The sequence below is a fragment of the Tachypleus tridentatus genome, unplaced genomic scaffold (assembly GCF_004210375.1).
Source record: "Tachypleus tridentatus isolate NWPU-2018 unplaced genomic scaffold, ASM421037v1 Hic_cluster_2, whole genome shotgun sequence".
In the NCBI taxonomy this organism is placed as follows: domain Eukaryota; kingdom Metazoa; phylum Arthropoda; class Merostomata; order Xiphosura; family Limulidae; genus Tachypleus; species Tachypleus tridentatus.
Window position 1 is genome coordinate 21,178,388 of NW_027467782.1, and position 26,996 is coordinate 21,205,383.

General features: G+C 34.3%; 2 protein-coding genes across 4 annotated transcripts in view; both read left to right on the forward strand.

Moving 5' to 3' along the window:
* LOC143242409 (uncharacterized) overlaps positions 1-26,996 on the forward strand; it is a 343,467-nt gene that overhangs the window by 125,803 nt on the left and 190,668 nt on the right.
* The window catches only part of LOC143242783 (motile sperm domain-containing protein 2-like), a 61,408-nt gene that overhangs the window by 31,375 nt on the left and 3,037 nt on the right, over positions 1-26,996 (forward strand). For 2 of the 4 annotated variants that reach the window (XM_076486271.1, XM_076486270.1), the window contains exons 11-19: positions 338-437; positions 664-760; positions 4,048-4,132; positions 4,569-4,653; positions 10,402-10,461; positions 17,057-17,116; positions 17,566-17,670; positions 23,833-23,892; positions 24,340-24,444. In XM_076486271.1, the coding sequence (XP_076342386.1) occupies positions 338-437; positions 664-760; positions 4,048-4,132; positions 4,569-4,653; positions 10,402-10,461; positions 17,057-17,116; positions 17,566-17,670; positions 23,833-23,892; positions 24,340-24,444 (757 nt within the window). The remainder of the gene's footprint in view (positions 1-337; positions 438-663; positions 761-4,047; positions 4,133-4,568; positions 4,654-10,401; positions 10,462-17,056; positions 17,117-17,565; positions 17,671-23,832; positions 23,893-24,339; positions 24,445-26,996) is intronic. The other 2 variants (XM_076486272.1, XM_076486273.1) reach the window with 2 other exon arrangements.

The following is a 26,996-nucleotide window of genomic DNA, read 5'->3' on the forward strand; positions in this document are numbered from 1 at the left end:
TAGCTTTTATTTTGCTGGAAATTCTGTATGTGAATATGTTATGTGTTTCAAAAGTAAATTTTGTATTAGTCCACATATAAAATACTAATACATGTGTATCAACAAGTTTTATTATAAAGAGGATTGTGAAAATATTAAGTATAGAAATGTTTGAAAAATATTTAAACAAGTTTAATATCCTTTGTAAAAGTAATGTTTTGTATTTTACTTTACGACTAATTTACAAAAACATTTTTAGAATTTCAACTACTAAGTCTTTAGGTCAAAAATAATGTAATATCTGTTAATTATGGTGCATTTTGATGTTATGTGCCAATTTATATAATATTGTCTCTAGCCCAGCAGCAACACTGGTTTTCCCCGAAAACATTTACTCAGAACCTGCTCCTGTGTGTCTTACACTCACCAACATCACAAGTAATTGTGTTGGATATGAGGTAAGGCAAATTACTTTCATATTTCATTGAAAATGCCACCTTTTTATTGTATTTCTTTTAAAATAAAGAGATTGAAGATGTAACTGTAAAATGTAAACAGCTATTTATATTTCAACAGATGCTCATTTTTTATGTCAAAAACCATGAAGATTGTTATGTAATTTGGTTCTGGACTTACATATGTGTGTGTTTATATGTGTTTAACACATAACTTGTTTTCCTGCAGTTAAAGACCAATAGTTTCGGAATTTATCATATTGAACCACCATGTGGAGTAATTGAGCCAAGAAGGTTTCAAAATGTCAAAATTAATCTGACTAAAGGTTGGTGTTTGTAACATGCTGTGTAACCTTGCACTTGATTGTTATGTAAGCTAAGCACAATTTTATTTCTTCGAATAGAGACAGATTAAGAAATAAAGATACCCATAAAATGTAAGTTTAGTTCGAAAGGTAAAGATTCTTGAATCAGAATCTAGACAATGTAACAAGCAAATATGAACCTTCCTGACACTCAAGCTTTGTCCAAAGTTAAAGATCTTTGAATCATAACGTAGACAATTTAAGTAAACTCAAACCTAAACAATATAACAGGAAAAAGTAGATTGTAGTTTAACGTAAAGATCATATAATAAATATCACACTCTTTAATACATTTTCAGAAAGTTAATGTTTTCAAGTTGTAGGATATTCAATGAAAAGGTTTTATATATGAAAAACGAATGAAAACTGATTTTGGGTTTGTTTCACCATGTTATAAATAAACTAATTTAGTATTTGTGAATTTATTGAGTTTTTAATGAGCAAGTTCAGCACTTAAAAACTCCTTGGAGGAAAATCATAATAGTTTTGAATGAAAGAGCACCTATTTGACCTTGAAACATGAGCACAAGTATAGTTTAATAGATACTTAGCCAATCACTGTTTCTCAATTTGGTTGTCATAGTGTGATATAATTGCCTATATTTCAACTTGAAAAAGTCATAAGATAGTGATTGAAACACATTTTTTTTCTGTTCTTTTTAACTGTATAAAGCAGTATAACTGTCAGTTTGCCAAAGATTGGCATAAATGTAAACAAAGTGATAAAAACTAAGCTAAGTGATACATTACTAGAAAGAAAAACATTTATAAACAATTTCTGCCACAGTTACACTCCTGATTCTTTCAAGACTTTCTTCATCATTATACTTCAGTTAAATTATAATGTTACAGTATAATAGTTAAAGAAATGAGTTTTTGGTAATAAAGATAAGATTGGCTTATTTAAATCATTTTGCTTCCAACCATATCAAATATCATTTCAAGCATACTGTGTTTGTACTCTTGAAATATCAAAATAGAAAAAAAATTGTAACCCTTTCACAGCAGGTCATGGTTGACTTGCTTTCAAAATAAAAAAATAGGGTTCTTATAATATATTCTAGCTCAATAATATCAGTAATTTAAGTTTATAATTTGTATGAAACTACAGACTTTCTACTTTGGCATCACAAACATCTAATTTTAAACACTGCTACATTCATACCAAATGACCAGCTAAAATACATATTTATGTGTTCTTTTAATGTTTACTTTCAAATTCAGAAATTAGCTGATATATAATATTAAAGTTTGATTTATAATCTACAGTGTAATTCCAAACACATTGACTAAGTTCATAAAATAGTAGTTCAATAAAATTTTGAATGCAAGTCAATAAATACAATGACATGGCCTTTGACCCATTGCAAAAAGAGTTAATTGACAAATAAAATCAACCAAAATAAATGTTAAAAAAGTGTATACATGTACATAAATTAATGTAAATGGATTTAAAAGTTATTACATGCATTAACATAAAACATTTTGGTTAGCAATTATAAAAAAGTTAGGTGGCTTAATTTTTTTTTCTTTTTTGCATCCCAGTGATCAAAGACATAGTGAACTTAAAGACTGCGTTTTTTTCAAATAAAAAAAGATAATACTAACAGTTTTATGAAACAGAACTTCATAGGAAAAGTTACAAAAATGTAGGAAGATATAAAACCAGAAATTAAAATCCACAACAAAGATAAACATTTGTAATTGTTTCTCTATCGTTTCGAATTTTCAAAGCTTCAAATTCATAAAATATTGCATGTATGAAACTGAGATATTTTGTATCAGAAACTATATAATCCTGAAGTATAAAACTGTTACATCCAGTATTTAGTGTTTGCATTTAAACAAGCCATACAACAGATGCATAAAATTGACTCACTGGAATGATTAACAAAATGTAACATAGAACTATGTCATAGTGAAGTTCTTGTTATATGATTTGTACTTGTACTTTGCAGTATTTTTTGATAATTTTCACTGTCCCATAGCAGCTTGTAGAATGGGACCAAGTTTTTTTCAAGTACAAACTTTGAGTTCACAGCTCCATCTCTTGAGCCATTTGAAATATAATTAAAGTTGTGGCTATTGCGGATTCCATCTTGAATTTGTATATTATTTTAGCAAAAGTTCAATAATTATTCTGAAATGTAACATCTATTAGTAAGTACAATTAGGTCTAATGTCATTTAATGCAAACATAATTAAAATAGCTGTGAGAAGAGAAAGAAAAAAATATGTATTTTATTTAAGCAGTCCTAAAAGTTTAGATTAAACAACCAGTGCAGCATTACATACTGTTAGCTTCCATTGGAAGTCAAGAGGAACACTAGGTAGTTAAATAACTGACAGCTGAGATTAGAGGTTAAAGATACTTCTTAAGAGATGGGAATTGGCAGGTGAAGGGGTAAAAAGTGGAACATAGTAAATCACCACCATACAGAAAATATTTTGAAGATATACTGTATAAACATTCATAAAGACAGAGATAAATGAAAGGTAAAACATGGAGATGGAATAAATTAATTTCAGCTACTTTGTGCTCATTTCTGCCGTGTTGCAACCTTTCATCTTATCTATATGTAAGTTTTAACACCTTTTTTCATCTATACAGGATATAATGTAATAATGTTGCTTAGTATGTAGTCAACATTGTTATAAATTTGTATAATTAATAATTTTATCAAGATTATCTTTCAAACATAATCAACAACATTGTTATAGATTTGTATAATTAGTGGCTTTATGAAGGTTATCTATCAAACATAATGAACAACATTGTCAAAGATTTGTATAATTAATTGCTTTATGAAGGTTATCTATCAAACATAATCAACAACATTGTTATAGATTTGTATAATTAGTGGCTTTATGAAGGTTATCTATCAAACATAATGAACAACATTGTCAAAGATTTGTATAATTAATTGCTTTATGAAGGTTATCTATCAAACATAATGAACAACATTGTTATAGATTTGTATAATTAGTTGTTCTATGAAGGTTATCTATCAAACATAATGAACAACATTGTCATAGATTTGTATAATTAGTTGTTTTCTGAAGGTTATCTATCAAACATAATGAACAACTACATTGTGTTAGTGACAAGGTGATATCAAGAAACTGTGGACATGACTAACTTAGATATATTTATGGTGATTTGTATATACCTGCAGATGTACATATAGGTTTTGTTTTTAGTTGTTGTTTTTTACAAGTAATGTTTTTGTTACTTAACATAAAACTAGGTTTACACTGTGGACCCACAGATGTAATTACTGTGGAAGCTGTAGAATTTGAAGAAGAAGAACCAAAAACTATTTTGAAACATAAGTAAGTGGAAGACACAATAATATTGTAGCTTTTCAAATAGGTTTAGTTTCTGCCAGTATACATCATGAAACTTTAATGACAAATAATAAAATTAACAGCATATCCCTGTTTAATCTCATTAAAACAGTCACTCGTCACATATTCTGCTGTATGTTTAACTCCCAGTTCATTTTCATTGATAACAAACTTAATAATTTTATCAGTCAAGATGTGTTGTAAATTTTCATTGCATTGTGAAGAAGTATATTTTTTTAAACTCTCTATATGTAATTTTATCCTGCTTCAACTGCTTGATTAATCTACATTGTCTCATTAGATAGAGCTGACTAAGGCAGTTCTTTATTCCTGGATATTCCAATTATCTCTTACCCAGATGGAAGAGTCTATTGATATGTAAAGAAAAATAAATTCAAAATATTTTTTCATTGTTTCTCAGGTTCAAATGTGTCAATTTTGGATTTATGTTAGAAGACACAGAAGACTGGCTCACAGAAGGCAGGATGAAAGCAGTACACAAAGAGGTAAGTACCTTATTAATACTGGCTTCTCACTTTGCTTTTGAAAAATGTACAGCAAATTTACAGGTTATTTTCATGCTTAAAAATTTTCTTTTCCACTTCAATGGTGTTAACTACGAAAAACACATTTGATCAATAAAATCTTTTTTTCTCCAGGGACTGGTGCATTCTCTTTAAAATTCTTAGGAACAAAAAGGGAGTAGAGCTTCTTTGTTTACATGTAAACAAATGCAGAATTAAAGAAGCCCTACTTATACAAGAACTAAAGCTACAATTAAACCAATATAAAGGAATACCTTTATTCTTGTACGAATTAATAACCTATCATCCAACTGCAACGCCCCCTACAATCCTGTATTTGTTTATTTATACTCTCATTTCTGAGCCAAGTTTCCAGCAACGGTCAGATGCAAACTCTCTCTGTTAACCAGGTTGAAACATCGTTCTCCACTAATCAATAAACGTGTTAATATCCATACCAGATATTCTGAGATACACTTCAGCAAATTGTAAGGGAACCGTGGAGATCGAAATACTTCAGTTGTTACATGGTTCCACTGTGTCATGTTGCATGATCAATCACAGTAACTGTTCAACATGCAACTCCTTCAGCATCCAGAGTGTATTGGTTCTCTTCAACAATGCACATTTCATCTGGTATGCTGACTACTTCCCAGACAATCTTTAATATCTTTAACTGTGTGAAGCTTCTGGCTCTAAGACATTCCAAAAAACTCGTATTAGGTCTGGTAAATGAGGTAGCCATTGACACAGAAAGTGGTGTGTGAATGATTTAGTTTGTGTAAGTACTCCTCCAAAATGTGTTTCATGTGTTCACCAGAGGGGCACCATCTGCATGAAAATTGTAGTGTCACATTTGTTGCTGCAGAATGGGGGAATCATGCTGGTTGTGTAAGCATGCAATACTTCTGAGAAGTAAGGAATTTAACATAAATTATGTATTATAATATTATTATTAGTCAGGCAAAGCATACTTTTTATAGCCTTCTATGTTATTTGGTTACAGAGCCATAAACTATAAAATCAGAATCTTCTTGCCATGCCCACTTGCCACATCTTCTCTTTTGCAAATTGCTAGTAGTTCTCAATGACATTTTACACTGTGCTATTTATAACCAATAAAAATACAATAAAATGCAATATTGTGTTATTTTCCGTTCATAAAATTGTCTCATTAGCTTTCAGTTCAAACTTTATTCCCATGGTCAAAAAATTGGCAAACTTTGTATAAGTTAGAGTAGAAAAAAATAATTGGTATAAAATTTTCCTTTTAAAATATTTAAAATTTACTTAGGAGGCTTTAGAAATCATAAAAGTGAAATTTCACTATTATCAGATGAAGGAAAGTATTTTTAATCTTAATACAAAAATCACTTGGCATTCAAGGTAGTCAACACTTTGATTCCATATACTCATGGAGAAATTTTAGTGTAAATACATCATTAAAAATTCTAATCTTTTGTCTACAAAAGACTTGTAACAGTTATTGAAAAATTGTGATATTTTGTGAAGGTACAGAAAATTATAGAACTATCAAAGTTCATCATGGAATTTTTTTTCGCTCAGAGATGGATGTTTTCCCCTTTGTTGTAGATAATGAAAATGGATATCTACAGTACTTACCTACACATCCTGAAAGCACGTAATCTTTGTTCTTCTTATGTTTGGTAAGCCCATCTTGGGGTGTTTTATCAGTTTTGGACCAACCCCTTCAAACTTGCTTCAGCACCTTATATGTTTTGTCAAATGGTTGGGACTTTTGCACATTATCTCCTTGCTCTGGAGGTTAGGATATCATAATTACATGGAATTCTGGCTCGTTCAGTGACATCTCTCGGGGGTTGGTTGATTAAACTGGAGAAGTCATAACTTCAACCCACTTAATATTTTTTGCATGTGGGGCATCTTTTTCACACAAATATCAGTCACACAAAGCCTTCTTCTTCATATCAATGGAACTATTAGTTTTCCTTGCCTTCTCGGCTCAGTCACTTACAGCTTTCAAGGTTATATTGCTTTAGGCGATGTGGTCCTTCAGGACTGTCCTGGTCCTCCTTAGTAATAGCCATATTTGAAGGGATTGAATGGGTACTTCACAAACGATGGAAACCATAATCTGGGTCTTTGTTCCACCCCTATTTTTCTCCGTCCTTTCCTGTGAGACATTCTGCAATGGTGGCGAGAGAAAGACCATATGTCAGTGGGTGTTCTGCTTCATCCATGCATCCAACTCTACATCTTTTCACAAATGCATCCATTCAGGCATAGATGCATGGGTCAATCAAGAAGCTTTGTGCATGAAACCATATTGCACACCAATGTTCTTGAACTTCTAGCCATACGTCGGGCATTGTGTCAGTTTCTTCATCTTGCCTTCCATTGTCTGATGATGGTTCATTTCGACAATTCTATGGTAGTGGTACATATCAACCAGATATCTGTTTTTAGACATTGGATCTGTTATACTTGTTCAATGCACATCATATTCACCTAATAGCATGTCTTATGCCTGGTGCTTTCAGTTTAGTTGTGTACTCTGACTGGATCTACTTGATGAAGTGGACATTTGATACCCTCATTTTCAGGACCTTTGCAGTTGGTGGGGTTCTCTCTAAGTTGATCCTCATTTCGTCACCAGTACTCCATCCACAGGTATTGGCAGTCGAAGGCTTCACCCAAGATTGACCACACAAATATCTTTATGTGTAAACTTCCATCCAATTGCTTCATGAGGTGACTTCTCTTGTCTACTCTATTCATTGTCAGATCCTCCTGACTACTTCCTACTGACCAATAAAACCTTGTTTTCAAATGTTAGTATGACTACTCCTTCTGCCACTCTTCTACTTTCCTCCCCCCTCCCTTTTTTCATCAACCTTGATCCCATATCCTACAATCTACATATTCTGGTTTTTAGCTCTAATGTTTTGTTGTATCTTTGATGAGATGATCCGGTCTCACACTTCAAGTTGCTTTCTTGTTCGCTAATTCCATGCAACTATCTTCCATAGAAGAATACAAATGCAAGTGGAAAGTCTGCTGCTCTTGGTCTACTAAAGGCTGGTTTCCTGTTGGCAAGCCAACGATAGATCATGCTGCATAATTTCTCACCTGGGCCTTTCCGGATATCGGGTGGCCTTATCTAAAACCTTTCATTTTTAAGTACAGATGTTTTACCTCAGTTTTTATCAAACTAATGCATTTTTTTCACCTTTGCTTGAAGCACTTTCCTTTTGTCATCTGCCCCTTAAACCTTTTGGTTCAATACGTCTATTCTTCCCTACATTCTTCCTTGTTTGAAGTTTCCTTTCATCACAATCAAAACCTTACTTTTCTTATCTTCTTCATCCAGTAGAGGAGATTCTACTCTCTTGCATGTAGACCATTCCTATCTTCATCATATGACGATTCCCACTTCAACTACCACTTATGGTCATTTTTCAGACTTCAGTGTGACTGTAACTGGAAAGTTTTTTTTTCTTTTCCATTTTTTACCACTTTCTCTCATGAATCTCATCAAGGGTGAATAGTATCTCACAAGGTATTCTTTAACTGTAAATCTCCATTTTATCTTCCATGGCTTCACACAGTAAAAGTTCAGATGGCGTGTTCCACAAGATCGTTTGACAGTGAATAACATGGTGATATTTTGTTTCACAAACAGACCTTTTCTGGACTGTCCCATCCATCGACTGCATAGGTAAAGCAGAAAGGAATTGTTGCTCATCTCTGTCATGCCTCATGTGAACCATTTAATGTGGTCTTCTTTTCAAGACAAAATTTCATAGTCGCCCACTTAACTGCCTTAAATGGTGTAATTTTTTCAGACTCTGAAATGTATTGTCACTCTCCTTTCTCAAGTGGAGTATGAGTGTTCTTACCAATTTCCATTGTCAAGCTTCTGGGGGTGGTTGACTCTGAAGGTCACTCACTTGAAGGGGTTTCACAAAAGGAGATGGCTGTAACCATTCACTCTTGATTAGGGCAGCACTGTTCTGCTCGTGTAGATGAGATGTGGCATTTTATTACCATTTTACATGACCACTGGATTTGAACCCATCATCTTACTATATAAACTGGCCTCCTGATACCATTTACGTTAACACTGGAGTTGAGCTGTCAAAATTGCAGTTCATCCCCTTGATTGGAAACTGTCATCCTACCCTCACATATATGTCAGTACCCACAAGGAGGTTTGGAACCAGAACGAACCAATCATCATAAGTACTCACGAACGTTTGGGTTGTCTGTCGTTCTCTCCTGATTACTGTATCTGTGTTGTAGATCATAGTAGTAGCATGTGGCATTGTTACAGTTATGTCCTTGAGTATCCCTCCTTCTCTTCTTATGGGGATGTTATTGCCTTTGGATGGTGCTGGTCAGTGCCACATTTGGGGAGTTGATTCCATATGATAGACATCTGTTCAATATTAGTTGTTAATTTCTAGATTGGTGGATTCTTGGATTTGAAGTGAAGACAGTACAGTTCTAATCTTACCCTAAAAATAGATGATAGTGTCCCATAAGAAGGTTTTAGATGTGATTTACTTACCAAGTATGGTCTGCCTTGCCTTAGCCACTTTAAACTCACGGTCACACACTTGTTTACCACTTTACTTTTGTGAGACTGATTTACCTTTGCTTACTCTGGTTAGGACCACTTTCCTATCATGCTCTCTCCCACTTGGATGTGCACCTTTCAATTTTTGCACTTTTGTCTTAACATTGCACTTGTGTATGAAGAGAGGATTTGCAGATCTGTATCTCATTATCAGGGCGCCCTTTCGACAATTTCAGGGCTACCTTTTTTGTTCCCTCAACCCAGACCCTCATACTCAGTGTCGGATTCTAGTAAATCTTGTAAGAGGAGGTAAATACCATATCAGAAGTTATAAATTTCCTGTACTGAAAAAAATGTATTTCTGGTAAGTACTTTCCTTCATCACACTCCCTCCCCACTACTATGGAGCTGATACCTTCTGTCAAACTTTGAAGTGAAGGTGTGATAGAGGAGTGTAGAGGGAGCCACATACATCTTATGAGCATATCATGCCGCTATTAGTTAAGAGATGAATTATTTGAGAGACATGTTGGAATATAGTAATTCCAGCAGGGGAGAGCAGAAGGTTTGTGACATGAGTAAGCAAACAGTTTATGTATAGAGGGCAGCACAATAAGAGAGTAGTAAATCTCATGTATATACACACTCTTATAAGTTTATTGACTAATTACATTCCCATTGTTTTGTTTTTTCAAACATTATCATGAGTTATTCTAAATTACACTTATTGATACGAAGTTTCGTTTGGATAGGAAATAGAAATGTTATCGATTTTACTTTGGATTGAGAATATACACAGACTTTGATAAATTTCCAAACCACATGTGGAATTATTAATGTTGGAAGAATGGGTAGATATAAGTCATTTTTATTGGTTTATTTTGTATGAGAAGTATTTTTGTTTAAAATGTTTTTATATCAACTTGAAAATAAATTGTTTTGGGTAATAAATTTCTCTGAACATGTTGTTGGAGTAGAATTATTAAGTTAGATCTTTATTTTATTTTGATTGTTGTTGTTTTTTCAAACTATTGTATTTGTAAACATTAGCTTAACTTGTTAGAGAAATTGGTATAGTGTGATAGCTACACAACCTGTTATACTTCTTGAAAAGTGAACTTGAATGCACTGTTTTCCAATGAAGGTGTTTAATGTGTTTTGAATTTCAGATCCATTTATCTGAGGAACTTGAAATTCCCGAATCAGACGAAAACATCAGCCTTGAGCAGGTAAATTTTAAAAATTTCGAAAAATACAAGTTTTAAATAAAATTACAATCTGATATGGAAGATTATTTTAATCATCCATTTTAAATAGAAGAACCATCACTTGTTTTAATTTACATCAGTTGTTTGAAAAATTATTGTAAATGTATATATGAAACTACTGGGTTGAAGAATAACTGTTAAACCCTGGAAAGATTTGTATTACATCACAGAATGTCTATTATGTTTTCAAAAATGGCAGTACATGAATAAGAGATTTAGCTTTGAATGATACTAAAAACAAAAAAGGTTTAAAAAACAGTTTCTGTAGTTGGCATCATAATATTCCATTTGCACTAGAACATAATTTAGTATAAAATATTTCTTACTGAATATATTAAACTTCATAAATACAGCTTATAGGAAAAGAACTAAAACAATAAAAAAATGTGTTTACTTGAATTTCAATAAAGTCCACAGAGCTAGATTCACTCAGTCATTCTCGCAACACAGCAAGCTGGTTGGGAGAAACTGTAGACTGGCTCACAGAAGGCAAGATGAAAGCTATACACGAAGAGGGAAGCACCATTATTAATATTGGCTTCTGACCTTGGTTTTGAGTAATGTACAGCAAATTTACAGGTTATTTTCATGCTTAAAAATTTAATGCCATTTTCTTCACCACTTCAATGGTGTTAATTATAAAAAACACAGTTGATCAATATGAATCTTTTTCTCTTCAGGGACCAGAAGGGCGTAGAGCTTCTTTGTTTACATGTAAACAAATGCAAAATTAAAGAAGCCCTACATATACAAGAACTAAATCCATAATTAAACCAATGTAAAGGAATAGGTTATTAATTAGTATAGGAGAAAAGTAACATCCAACTTCAAGGCCCCCTACAATCCTGTATTTGTTTATACTCTCGTTTCTAAGCCAAGTTTCCAGCAACAGTCAGTTGCAAACTCTCTCTGTTAACCAGGTTGAATCGTCGTTCTCTGCTTATCAATAAACGTGTTAATACCCATACCAGGTGTTATAAGATACACTTCAGCAAATTGTATCTCAGAAATGGTATGACAATAGTAAGGTAAAATTGCACAGGGTAAGGGAACCGTGGAGATCGAAATACTTCAGTTGTTACATGGTTCCACTATATCATGTTGCATGATCAATCACAGTAACTGTTCAACATGCAACTCTTTCAGCATCCAGAGTGTATTGGTTCTCTTCAACAATGCACATTTTATCTGGTACGTTGACTACTTCCCAGACAATTGCATCTTTAATATCTTTAACTGTGTGAAGCTTCTGGCTTCAATATACTCCCAAAACTCATATTAGGTCTGGTAAATGAGGTAGCCATTGACACAGAAAGTGGTGTGTGAATGATTTAGTCTCTGTAAGTACTCCTCCAAAATGTGTTTCATGTGTTCACCAGAGGGGCACCATCTGCATGAAAATTGTAGTGTCACATTTGTTGCTGCAGAATGGGGGAATCATGATGGTTGTGTAAGCATTTCACGGTATTGTGCAGTCCTTGTGAGAAGTAAGGAATTTAACATAAATTATGTATTATAATATTATTAGTCAGGCAAAGTATAGTTTTTATGACCTTTTTTTGTTATTTCGTTACTGAGCCGTAAACTATAAATCAGAATCTTCTAGCCATGCCCACCTCCCACATCTTCTGTTTAACAAATTGCTAGTAGTTCTTTATGAGATTTTACGCTGTTATTTACAACTAATAAAAATACAATAAAATGCAATATTGTGTTATTTTCCGTTCAAAAAATTGTTTCATTAGCTTTCAGCTCAAACTTTATTCCCATGGTCAAAAAATTGGCAAACTTTGTATAAGTTAGAATAGTAAAAATAATTGGTATAGCATTTTCCTTTTAAAATATTTGAAATTTACTTAGGAGGCTTTAGAGATCATAAAAGTAAAATTTCACCATTATCAGACAAAGGAAAGTATTTTTAATCTTAATACAAAAATCATTTTGCATTCAAGGTAGTCAACACTTTGATTCCATACACTCATGGAGAAATTTTAGTATAAATACTTCATTAAAAATTCTAATCTTTTGTCTACAAAAGACTTGAAACAGCTATTGAAAACTTGTGATATTTTGCACATCCTGAAAGCACATTATCTTTGGTATGCCCATCTTGGGGTGTTTTATCAGTTTTGGACCCACCCCTTCAAACTTGCTTCAGCACCTTATATGTTTTGTCAAATGGTTGGGACTTTTGCACATTATCTCCTTGCTCTGGAGACTAGGATTTCATAATTACATGGAATTCTGGCTCGTTCAGTGGCATCTCAGGGGGGTTGGTTGATTAAATTGTAGAAGTCATAACTTCAACCCACTTAATATTTTTTGCATGTGGGGCATCTTTTTCACACAAATATCAGTCACACAAAGCCTTCTTCTTCATATCAATGGAACTATTAGTTTTCCTTGCCTTCTCGGCTCAGTCACTTACAGCTTTCAAGGTTATATTGCTTTAGGCGATGTGGTCCTTCAGGACTGTCCTGGTCCTCCTTAGTAATAGCCATATTTGAAGGGATTGAATGGGTACTTCACAAACGATGGAAACCATAATCTGGGTCTTTGTTCCACCCCTATTTTTCTTCGTCCTTTCCTGTGAGACATTCTGCAATGGTGGCGAGAGAAAGACCATATGTCAGTGGGTGTTCTGCTTCATCCATGCATCCAACTCTACATCTTTTCACAAATGCATCCATTCAGGCATAGATGCATGGGTCAATCAAGAAGCTTTGTGCATGAAACCATATTGCACACCAATGTTCTTGAACTTCTAGCCATACGTCGGGCATTGTGTCAGTTTCTTCATCTTGCCTTCCATTGTCTGATGATGGTTCATTTCGACAATTCTATGGTAGTGGTACATATCAACCAGATATCTGTTTTTAGACATTGGATCTGTTATACTTGTTCAATGCACATCATATTCACCTTAAAGCATGTCTTGTGCCTGGTGCTTTCAGTTTAGTTGTGCACTCTGACTGGATCTATTTGATGAAGTGGACATTTGATACCCTCATTTTCAGGAACTTTGCAATTGGTTGGGTTCTCTGTAAGTGAATGCATTCGTCACGGGACTCAATACCAAGCTGCTCCTCATTTCGTCACCAGTACTCCATCTACTGGCTTTGGCAGTCGAAGGCTACAGCCAAGATTGGCCACACAAATATCTTTATGTGTAAACTTCCATCCAATTGCTTCATGAGGTGACTTCTCTTGTCTACTCTATTCATTGTCAGATCCTCCTGACTACTTCCTACTGACCAACACAACCTTGTTTTCAAATGTTATAATTTACTACTCCTTCTGCCACTCTTCTACTTTCCTCCCCCCTCCCTTTTTTTCATCAATCTTGATCCCATATCCTACAATCAACATATTCTGGTTTTTAGCTCTAATGTTTTGTTGTATCTTTGATGAGATGATCCGGTCTCACACTTTAAGTTGCTTACTTGTTAGCTAATTCCATTCAACCATCTTCCGTAGAAGAATGCAAATGCAAGTGGAAAGTCTGCTGCTCTTGGTCTACTAAAAGTGGGTTTCCTGTTGACAAGCCAACTATAAATCATGCTGCATAATTTCTCACCTGGGCCTTTTCGGATATCAAGTGGCCTTATCAAAAACCTTTTAATTTTTAAATACAGACGTTTTACTTCTGTTTTTATCAAGCTAATGCATTTTTTTCACCTCTGCTTGAAGCACTTTCCTTGTGTCATCTGCCCTTTAAACCATATTTTCTTCTTCTATAAGTCTGTGAGCATCGACATTTTAATTTCTTTGCTACTGATGTTTTATGTACCCTTTTCCATCCCATGTATCTCCTCGTTTAACTGAATTATTTCTTTCTTCTGAATACTTCAGCAGCTTGGGAGGGTTGTTCCTCTTTTTCAACTATTTCCCTTCCTTCTATATCAGACCTTTACCCTCTACTGAATGTGGATAGACTGGATCTGTGTCTGGTCAAGGTTCTTCATTTTTATATAGCTTACAGAGTACATTTTCCTGACTTTATATTCCATGGCAGCCCACCTCCCATCATGATCTTTCACCTTCTACCCTTACTAGTTGTAACTACCTTTTAGTTCAATTGGTCTATTCTTTCCTACGTTCTTCCTTGTTCGATGTTTCCTTTCATCATAATCAACACCTTACTTTCCTTGCTTCTTGTCTTCTTCATCCAATGGAGGAGATTCTACTCACTTGCATGCAGACCACTCCTATCTTCATCATATGACGATTCCCACTTCAACAACCACCAATGGTAATTTTTCAGACTTCAGTGTGATTGTAACTAGAAATTTTTTATTTATATTTTTTTCCATATTTTACCACTTTCTCTCATGAATCTCATCAAGGTTGAGTAGTATCTGACAAGGTATTCTTTAACTGTAAATCTCCATTTTATCTTCCATGGCTTCACACAGTCAAAATTCAGATGGGGTGTTCCACAAGGTCGCTTGACAGTGAATAACATGGTGATATTTTGTTTCACAAACAGGCCTTTTCTGGACTGTCCCATCCATGGACTGCATAGGTAAACCAGAAAGGAATTGTTGCTCATCTCTGCCATGCCTGATGTGAACCATTTAATGTGGTCTTCTTTTCAAGACAAAATTTCATAATCGCCCATTTAACTGTCTTAAATGGTGTCATTTCTTCAGACTCTGAAATGTATTGTCACTCTCTTTTCCTCAAGTGGAGTATAGGTGTTCTTACCAATTTCCAGTGTCAAGCTTCTGGGGGTGGTTGACTCTGAAGGTCACTCACTTGAAGGGGTTTCACAAAAGAAGATGGCTGTAACCATTCACTCTTTATTAGGGCAGCACTGTTCTGCTCATGTAGATGAGATGTGGCATTCTATTTCCATTTTACATGGCCACTGGATTTGAACCCATCATCTTACTATATAAAATGGCCTCCTGATACCATTTACGTTAACACTGGAGTTGAGCTGTCAAAATTGCAGTTCATCTCCTTGATTGGAAACTGTCATCCTACCCTCACATATATGTCAGTACCCACAAGGAGGTTTGGAACCAGAACGAACCAATCATCATAAGTACTCCGTACGTTTGGGTTGTCTGTCGTTCTCTCCTGATTACTGTATCTGTGTTGTAGATCATAGTAGTAGTATGTGGCATTGTTACAGTTATATCTCTGACTATCCCTCCTTCTCTTGTTATGGGGATGTTATTGCCTTTGGATGGTGCTGGTCAGTGCCACATTTGGGGAGTTGATTCCATATGATAGACATCTGTTCAATATTAGTTGTTAATTTCTTGATTGGTGGATTCTTGGATTTGAAGTGAAGACAGTATAGTTCTAATCTTACCCTATAATAGATGATAGTGTCCCATGAGAAGGTTTTAGATGTGATTTACTTACCAAGTATGGTCTGCCTTGCCTTAGCCACTTTGAACTCACGGACACACACTTGTTTACCCACTTTACTCTTGTGAGACTGATTTACCTTTGCTTACTCTGGTTAGGACCACTTTCCTATCATGCTCTCTCCCACTTGGAAGTGCACCTTTCAATTTTCGCACTTTTGTCTTAACATTGCACTTGTGTATGAAGAGAAGATGTGCAGATCTATATCTCATTATCAGGGGGCCCTTTCGACAATTTCAGGGCTACCTTTTTTGTTCCCTCAACCCAGACCCTCATACTCAGTGTCGGATTCAAGTAAATCTTGTAAGAGGAGGTAAATACCATATCAGAAGTTATAAATTTCCTGTACTGAAAAAAATGTATTTCTGGTAAGTACTTTCCTTCATCACACTCCCTCCCCACTACTATGGAGCTGATACCTTCTGTCAAACTTTGAAGTGAAGGTGTGATAGAGGAGTGTAGAGGGAGCCACATACATCTTATGAGCATATCATGCCGCTATTAGTTAAGAGATGAATTATTTGAGAGACATGTTGGAATATAGTAATTCCAGCAGGGGAGAGCAGAAGGTTTGTGACATGAGTAAGCAAACAGTTTATGTATAGAGGGCAGCACAATAAGAGAGTAGTAAATCTCTTGTATATACACACTCTTATAAGTTTATTGACTATTTACATTCCCATTGTTTTTTTTTTTCAAACATTATCATGAGTTGTTCTAAATTACACTTATTGATACGAAGTTTCGTTTGGAGAGGAAATAGAAATGTTATCGATTTTACTATGGATTGAGAATATATACAGACATTGATAAATTACCTAACCACATATGGAATTATTACTGTTGAAAGAATGGGTAGATATAAGTCATTTTTTATTGGTTTATTTTGTATGAGAAGTATTTTTGTTTAAAAATGTTTTCAAATCAACTTGAAAATAAATTGTTTTGGGAAATACTTTTCTCTGAACATATTGTTGGAGTAGAAGTATTAAGTTAGATCTTTATTTTATTTTGATTGTTTTTTTTTCTCAAACTATTTTATTTGTAAACATTAGCTTAACTTGTTAGAGAAATTGGTATAGTGTGATAGCTACACAACCTGTTATACTTCTTGAAAAGTGAACTTGAATGCACTGTTTTCCAATGAAGGTGTTTAATGTGTTTTGAATTTCAGTTTCATTTCTCTGAGGAACTTGAAATTCCCGAATCAGACGAAAACATCAGCCTTGAGCAGGTAAATTTTAAAAATTTCGAAAAATACAAGTTTTAAATAAAATTACAATCTGATATGGAAGATTATTTTAATCATCCATTTTAAATAGAAGAACCATCACTTGTTTTAATTTACATCAGTTGTTTGAAAAAATTATTGTAAATGTATATATGAAACTACTTGGTTGAAGAATAACTGTTAAACCCTGGAAAGATTTGTATTACATCACAGAATATCTATTATGTTTTCAAAAAATGGCAGTACATGAATAAGATATTTAGTTTTGAATGATACTAAAAACAAAAAAGGTTTCATTAAACAGTTTCTATAGTTGGCATCAAAATATTCAATATGCACTAGAACATAATTTAGTATAAAATATTTCTTATTGAATATATTAAACTTCATAAATACAGCTTATAGGTAAAGAACTGAAAAAAAATAAAAAATAGTGTTTACTTGAATTGAAGTCCACAGAGCTAGATTCTCCCAGTGAATGTAAGAACACAGCAAGCAGGTTGGCAGACACAGTAGACTGTCTCATAGAAGGCAGGATGAAAGCAGTACACAAAGAGGTAAGTACCTTATTAATACTGGCTTCTCACTTTGCTTTTGAAAAATGTACAGCAAATTTACAGGTTATTTTCATGCTTAAAAATTTTCTTTTCCACTTCAATGGTGTTAACTACGAAAAACATATTTGATCAATAAAATCTTTTTTTCTCCAGGGACTGGTGCATTCTCTTTAAAATTCTTAGGAACAAAAAGGGAGTAGAGCTTCTTTGTTTACATGTAAACAAATGCAGAATTAAAGAAGCCCTACTTATACAAGAACTAAAGCTACAATTAAACCAATATAAAGGAATACCTTTATTCTTGTACGAATTAATAACCTATCATCCAACTGCAACGCCCCCCTACAATCCTGTATTTGTTTATTTATACTCTCATTTCTGAGCCAAGTTTCCAGCAACGGTCAGATGCAAACTCTCTCTGTTAACCAGGTTGAAACATCGTTCTCCACTAATCAATAAACGTGTTAATATCCATACCAGATATTCTGAGATACACTTCAGCAAATTGTAAGGGAACCGTGGAGATCGAAATACTTCAGTTGTTACATGGTTCCACTGTGTCATGTTGCATGATCAATCACAGTAACTGTTCAACATGCAACTCCTTCAGCATCCAGAGTGTATTGGTTCTCTTCAACAATGCACATTTCATCTGGTATGCTGACTACTTCCCAGACAATCTTTAATATCTTTAACTGTGTGAAGCTTCTGGCTCTAAGACATTCCAAAAACTCGTATTAGGTCTGGTAAATGAGGTAGCCATTGACACAGAAAGTGGTGTGTGAATGATTTAGTTTGTGTAAGTACTCCTCCAAAATGTGTTTCATGTGTTCACCAGAGGGGCACCATCTGCATGAAAATTGTAGTGTCACATTTGTTGCTGCAGAATGGGGGAATCATGCTGGTTGTGTAAGCATTTCACGGTATTGTGCAAGTATGCAATACTTCTGAGAAGTAAGGAATTTAACATAAATTATGTATTATAATATTATTATTAGTCAGGCAAAGCATACTTTTTTATAGCCTTCTATGTTATTTGGTTACAGAGCCATAAACTATAAAATCAGAATCTTCTTGCCATGCCCACTTGCCACATCTTCTCTTTTGCAAATTGCTAGTAGTTCTCAATGACATTTTACACTGTGCTATTTATAACCAATAAAAATACAATAAAATGCAATATTGTGTTATTTTCCGTTCATAAAATTGTCTCATTAGCTTTCAGTTCAAACTTTATTCCCATGGTCAAAAAATTGGCAAACTTTGTATAAGTTAGAGTAGAAAAAATAATTGGTATAAAATTTTCCTTTTAAAATATTTAAAATTTACTTAGGAGGCTTTAGAAATCATAAAAGTGAAATTTCACTATTATCAGATGAAGGAAAGTATTTTTAATCTTAATACAAAAATCACTTGGCATTCAAGGTAGTCAACACTTTGATTCCATATACTCATGGAGAAATTTTAGTGTAAATACATCATTAAAAATTCTAATCTTTTGTCTACAAAAGACTTGTAACAGTTATTGAAAAATTGTGATATTTTGTGAAGGTACAGAAAATTATAGAACTATCAAAGTTCATCATTGAATTTTTTTTTCGCTCAGAGATGGATGTTTTCCCCTTTGTTGTAGATAATGAAAATGGATATCTACAGTACTTACCTACACATCCTGAAAGCACGTAATCTTTGTTCTTCTTATGTTTGGTAAGCCCATCTTGGGGTGTTTTATCAGTTTTGGACCAACCCCTTCAAACTTGCTTCAGCACCTTATATGTTTTGTCAAATGGTTGGGACTTTTGCACATTATCTCCTTGCTCTGGAGGTTAGGATTTCATAATTACATGGAATTCTGGCTCGTTCAGTGACATCTCTCGGGGGTTGGTTGATTAAACTGGAGAAGTCATAACTTCAACCCACTTAATATTTTTTCCATGTGGGGCATCTTTTTCACACAAATATCAGTCACACAAAGCCTTCTTCTTCATATCAATGGAACTATTAGTTTTCCTTGCCTTCTCGGCTCAGTCACTTACAGCTTTCAAGGTTATATTGCTTTAGGCGATGTGGTCCTTCAGGACTGTCCTGGTCCTCCTTAGTAATAGCCATATTTGAAGGGATTGAATGGGTACTTCACAAACGATGGAAACCATAATCTGGGTCTTTGTTCCACCCCTATTTTTCTTCGTCCTTTCCTGTGAGACATTCTGCAATGGTGGCGAGAGAAAGACCATATGTCAGTGGGTGTTCTGCTTCATCCATGCATCCAACTCTACATCTTTTCACAAATGCATCCATTCAGGCATAGATGCATGGGTCAATCAAGAAGCTTTGTGCATGAAACCATATTGCACACCAATGTTCTTGAACTTCTAGCCATACGTCGGGCATTGTGTCAGTTTCTTCATCTTGCCTTCCATTGTCTGATGATGGTTCATTTCGACAATTCTATGGTAGTGGTACATATCAACCAGATATCTGTTTTTAGACATTGGATCTGTTATACTTGTTCAATGCACATCATATTCACCTTATAACATGTCTTGTGCCTGGTGCTTTCAGTTTAGTTGTGCACTCTGACTGGATCTATTTGATGAAGTGGACATTTGATACCCTCATTTTCAGGAACTTTGCAATTGGTTGGGTTCTCTGTAAGTGAATGCATTCGTCACGGGACTCAATACCAAGCTGCTCCTCATTTCGTCACCAGTACTCCATCTACTGGCTTTGGCAGTCGAAGGCTACAGCCAAGATTGGCCACACAAATATCTTTATGTGTAAACTTCCATCCAATTGCTTCATGAGGTGACTTCTCTTGTCTACTCTATTCATTGTCAGATCCTCCTGACTACTTCCTACTGACCAACACAACCTTGTTTTCAAATGTTATAATGACTACTCCTTCTGCCACTCTTCTACTTTCCTCCCCCCTCCCTTTTTTCATCAATCTTGACCCCATATCCTACAATCAACATATTCTGGTTTTTAGCTCTAATGTTTTGTTGTATCTTTGATGAGATGATCCGGTCTCACACTTTAAGTTGCTTACTTGTTAGCTAATTCCATTCAACCATCTTCCGTAGAAGAATGCAAATGCAAGTGGAAAGTCTGCTGCTCTTGGTCTACTAAAAGTGGGTTTCCTGTTGACAAGCCAACTATAAATCATGCTGCATAATTTCTCACCTGGGCCTTTTCGGATATCAAGTGGCCTTATCAAAAACCTTTTAATTTTTAAATTCAGACGTTTTACTTCTGTTTTTATCAAGCTAATGCATTTTTGTCACCTCTGCTTGAAGCACTTTCCTTGTGTGATCTGCCCTTTAAACCATATTTTCTTCTTCTATAAGTCTGTGAGCATCGACATTTTAATTTCTTTGCTACTGATGTTTTATGTACCCTTTTCCATCCCATGTATCTCCTCGTTTAACTGAATTATTTCTTTTTTCTGAATACTTCAGCAGCTTGGGAGGGTTGTTCCTCTTTTTCAACTATTTCCCTTCCTTCTATATCAGACCTTTACCCTCTACTGAATGTGGATAGACTGGATCTGTGTCTGGTCAAGGTTCTTCATTTTTATATAGCTTACAGAGTACATTTTCCTGACTTTATATTCCATGGCAGCCCACCTCCCATCATGATCTTTCACCTTCTACCCTTACTAGTTGTAACTACCTTTTAGTTCAATTGGTCTATTCTTTCCTACGTTCTTCCTTGTTCGATGTTTCCTTTCATCATAATCAACACCTTACTTTCCTTGCTTCTTGTCTTCTTCATCCAATGGAGGAGATTCTACTCCCTTGCATGCAGACCACTCCTATCTTCATCATATGACGATTCCCACTTCAACAACCACCAATGGTAATTTTTCAGACTTCAGTGTGATTGTAACTAGAAATTTTTTTTTTATTTTTTTCCATATTTTACCACTTTCTCTCATGAATCTCATCAAGGGTGAGTAGTATCTGACAAGGTATTATTTAACTGTAAATCTCCATTTTATCTTCCATGGCTTCACACAGTCAAAATTCAGATGGGGTGTTCCACAAGGTCGCTTGACGGTGAATAACATGGTGATATTTTGTTTCACAAACAGGCCTTTTCTGGACTGTCCCATCCATGGACTGCATAGGTAAACCAGAAAGGAATTGTTGCTCATCTCTGCCATGCCTGATGTGAACCATTTAATGTGGTCTTCTTTTCAAGACAAAATTTCATAATCGCCCATTTAACTGTCTTAAATGGTGTCATTTCTTCAGACTCTGAAATGTATTGTCACTCTCTTTTCCTCAAGTGGAGTATAGGTGTTCTTACCAATTTCCAGTGTCAAGCTTCTGGGGTGGTTGACTCTGAAGGTCACTCACTTGAAGGGGTTTCACAAAAGAAGATGGCTGTAACCATTCACTCTTTATTAGGGCAGCACTGTTCTGCTCTTGTAGATGAGATGTGGCATTCTATTTCCATTTTACATGGCCACTGGATTTGAACCCATCATCTTACTATATAAAATGGCCTCCTGATACCATTTACGTTAACACTGGAGTTGAGCTGTCAAAATTGCAGTTCATCTCCTTGATTGGAAACTGTCATCCTACCCTCACATATATGTCAGTACCCACAAGGAGGTTTGGAACCAGAACGAACCAATCATCATAAGTACTCCGTACGTTTGGGTTGTCTGTCGTTCTCTCCTGATTACTGTATCTGTGTTGTAGATCATAGTAGTAGTATGTGGCATTGTTACAGTTATATCTCTGACTATCCCTCCTTCTCTTGTTATGGGGATGTTATTGCCTTTGGATGGTGCTGGTCAGTGCCACATTTGGGGAGTTGATTCCATATGATAGACATCTGTTCAATATTAGTTGTTAATTTCTTGATTGGTGGATTCTTGGATTTGAAGTGAAGACAGTATAGTTCTAATCTTACCCTATAATAGATGATAGTGTCCCATAAGAAGGTTTTAGATGTGATTTACTTACCAAGTATGGTCTGCCTTGCCTTAGTCACTTTAAACTCACGGACACACACTTGTTTACCCACTTTACTCTTGTGAGACTGATTTACCTTTGCTTACTCTGGTTAGGACCACTTTCCTATCATGCTCTCTCCCACTTGGAAGTGCACCTTTCAATTTTCGCACTTTTGTCTTAACATTGCACTTGTGTATGAAGAGAAGATGTGCAGATCTATATCTCATTATCAGGGGGCCCTTTCGACAATTTCAGGGCTACCTTTTTTGTTCCCTCAACCCAGACCCTCATACTCAGTGTCGGATTCAAGTAAATCTTGTAAGAGGAGGTAAATACCATATCAGAAGTTATAAATTTCCTGTACTGAAAAAAATGTATTTCTGGTAAGTACTTTCCTTCATCACACTCCCTCCCCACTACTATGGAGCTGATACCTTCTGTCAAACTTTGAAGTGAAGGTGTGATAGAGGAGTGTAGAGGGAGCCACATACATCTTATGAGCATATCATGCCGCTATTAGTTAAGAGATGAATTATTTGAGAGACATGTTGGAATATAGTAATTCCAGCAGGGGAGAGCAGAAGGTTTGTGACATGAGTAAGCAAACAGTTTATGTATAGAGGGCAGCACAATAAGAGAGTAGTAAATCTCTTGTATATACACACTCTTATAAGTTTATTGACTATTTACATTCCCATTGTTTTTTTTTTTTTCAAACATTATCATGAGTTGTTCTAAATTACACTTATTGATACGAAGTTTCGTTTGGAGAGGAAATAGAAATGTTATCGATTTTACTATGGATTGAGAATATATACAGACATTGATAAATTACCTAACCACATATGGAATTATTACTGTTGAAAGAATGGGTAGATATAAGTCATTTTTTATTGGTTTATTTTGTATGAGAAGTATTTTTGTTTAAAAATGTTTTCAAATCAACTTGAAAATAAATTGTTTTGGGAAATACATTTCTCTGAACATATTGTTGGAGTAGAAGTATTAAGTTAGATCTTTATTTTATTTTGATTGTTGTTGTTTTTTCAAACTATTGTATTTGTAAACATTAGCTTAACTTGTTAGAGAAATTGGTATAGTGTGATAGCTACACAACCTGTTATACGTCTTGAAAAGTGAACTTGAATGCACTGTTTTCCAATGAAGGTGTTTAACGTGTTTTGAATTTCAGTTTCATTTCTCTGAGGAACTTGAAATTCCAGAATCAGATGAAAACATCAGCCTTGAGCAGGTAAATTTTAAAAATTTCGAAAAATACAAGTTTTAAATAAAATTACAATCTGATATGGAAGATTATTTTAATCATTCATTTTAAATAGAAGAACCATCACTTGTTTTAATTTACATCAGTTGTTTGAAAAAATTATTGTAAATGTATATATGAAACTACTTGGTTGAAGAATAACTGTTAAACCCTGGAAAGATTTGTATTACATCACAGAATATCTATTATGTTTTCAAAAATGGCAGTACATGAATAAGATATTTAGTTTTGAATGATACTAAAAACAAAAAAGGTTTCATTAAACAGTTTCTATAGTTGGCATCATAATATTCAATATGCACTAGAACATAATTTAGTATAAAATATTTCTTATTGAATATATTAAACTTCATAAATACAGCTTATAGGTAAAGAACTGAAAAAAAAAAAAAATTGTGTTTACTTGAATTGAAGTCCACAGAGCTAGATTCTCCCAGTGAATGTAACAACACAGCAAGCAGGTTGGCAGACACAGTAGACTGTCTCATAGAAGGCAGGATGAAAGCAGTACACAAAGAGGTAAGTACCTTATTAATACTGGCTTCTCACTTTGCTTTTGAAAAATGTACAGCAAATTTACAGGTTATTTTCATGCTTAAAAATTTTCTTTTCCACTTCAATGGTGTTAACTACGAAAACACATTTGATCATTAAAATCTTTTTTTTCTCCAGGGACTGGTGCATTCTCTTTAAAATTCTTAGGGACAAAAAGGGAGTAGAGCTTCTTTGTTTACATGTAAACAAATGCAAAATTAAAGAAGCCTTACTTATACAAGAACTAAAGCCATAATTAAACCAATGTAAAGGAATAGGTTATTAATTTGTACAGGAAAAAAGTAACATCCAACTTCAAGGCTCCCTACAATCCTGTATTTGTTTATACTCTCGTTTCTAAGCCAAGTTTTCAGCAACTCAAGATACTCCCAAAACTCATATAATGTCTGGTAAATGAGGTAGCCATTGACACAGAAAGTGGTGTGTGAATGATTTAGTTTGTGTAAGTACTCCTCCAAAATGTGTTTCATGTGTTCACCAGAGGGGCACCATCTGCATGAAAATTGTAGTGTCACATATGTTGCTGCAGAATGGGAGAATCATGCTGGTTGTGTAAGCATTTCACGGTATTGTGCAGTCCTTATGAGAAGTAAGGAATTTGACATAAATTATGTATATAATATTATTATTAGTCAGGCATAGCATAGTTTTTATACCCTTCTATGTTATTTGGTTACAGAGCCATAAACTATAAAATCAGAATCTTCCTGCCTGCCACATATTCTCTTTAACAAATTGCTAGTGGTTCTTAATGACATTTTACACTATGCTATTTATCACCAATAAAATGCAATATTGTGTTATTTCCCATTCAGAAAATTGTCTCATTAGCTTTAAGTTCAAACTTTATTCTCATGGTCAAAAAAAATTTGTCAACAAAGGACTTGTAATGGTTATTGAAAATTTATATTTTGTTAAGGTACAGAAAAAGTTATAGAATGGATAGAAAAGATCAGTTAGGAGTCACAGGCTTGTTCAATGGGCCTGAGCCCATTGCAAGAAGGTTAATCCTAAACCATTTGTACCACTCCATTCATAATATTATGCTTTGACATGTTTTGCATTTGTGAAAGTAAAATGGGTGGATCCTTCAGCCAGTTACCTCCATTTACTTGCTGGTCAGTGAATCTCAAAAGAAACTGATTTTATCTTCATCAAACTTTACCATCTTTACCTGTCAATTTTCAATAAAAATGTTTTTATTGGTTAATGGAAAAAACAATATTGTTTATGCATGGTATGTTTAATTGATTGTCTCTCTTATGGTTGAACTTATTTTTCTTCATTGTACTCAGTTTCTGTTTTGCTTTGGCATCACTTTGGTCAAGTGTGAAGTCATGAAAATTTTTTTAATCACAGCTATGTTCATCTTTACATACAAACTTGTAATTTATAATATAATTACTACATAAATACCAACATGAAATATTTTTGAAAATGTGCATTTAAACAAGCATTTATTTTTGAAGAACTATTCTGTACCATTATTATATAATAACTGTTTGATGAATGGAAAGTCTGGATTACTTCACAGGCTTTTTTACAGGAGACTTACTGTAAAAAATAATTAAACATCTTATTGTCAGATTCTGTTTGATAGGGTTCTTTTCAGAAATGGCACCTGACTGAAGCAGTTAGCGTAATTGGTTCCTTCATTCTAGAAAAGTACAGTCTAATCAGCAGACATATAAAAATAGTTTATGTATAATTGACAGGTGCTGCACCAATATTTTAACTCTTCAATGATGTTTACAAACGCTACTAGAATTTTATGCCTCTTGCCTCCTCCTTCATTTGACAACCACTGAAGTGGCAGGCAAAACAATGCCAAAGATATCCTCTTAACATTTCAGAAACGTTTGCAATATAAAACAATATTAAGGATGTCCTTTAAAACCTCAGAAATGTTTACAGCACAAAACAGTACTGAAGAAATTCTCTTAGAATACCAGATATGTTGGCAATACAAAACAATATTGAGGATATTCTCTTAAAATCTCAAAAATGTTGGTATTATAAACCTATATTTAGCACATGACTTGCCTTCTTCTGATTCAAATTTCTGTCATCAGGCATGTTCATTCTTTCAACGATGGAGGTATTATAAGTGATGGTCAGTCTTGTTATTTATTGATAAAAGTGTAGCTTGTAGCTCGATAGTTGGCAGTGGGTTGTATTGACTATTTGCTTTCTCGCTTCCCAGTGGCAGAGCGGTATATCTTTGAACTTAAAATGCTAGAATCTGAGTTTTGATACCTGTGGTTGGCAGAGCACAGACAGCCCAAAGTGTTACTTTGTGCTGAATTTCAAACAAAGCTACCATCTCTCTAATTTACTACCTCTAAATTAGAGATGCCTAGCACAGGTAGCCTTTGATTAGCTTTATTGAAAATTCACAAACAAATAAAGCAAGTGGTCACCAACTGACTTGGTAAGAAATACTCTCAGGTACTTTTTTTTGCATTTATTAAATGCTAACATTTATAACTGTTTCAGTCAAGGTGTAGAAAAGTGTG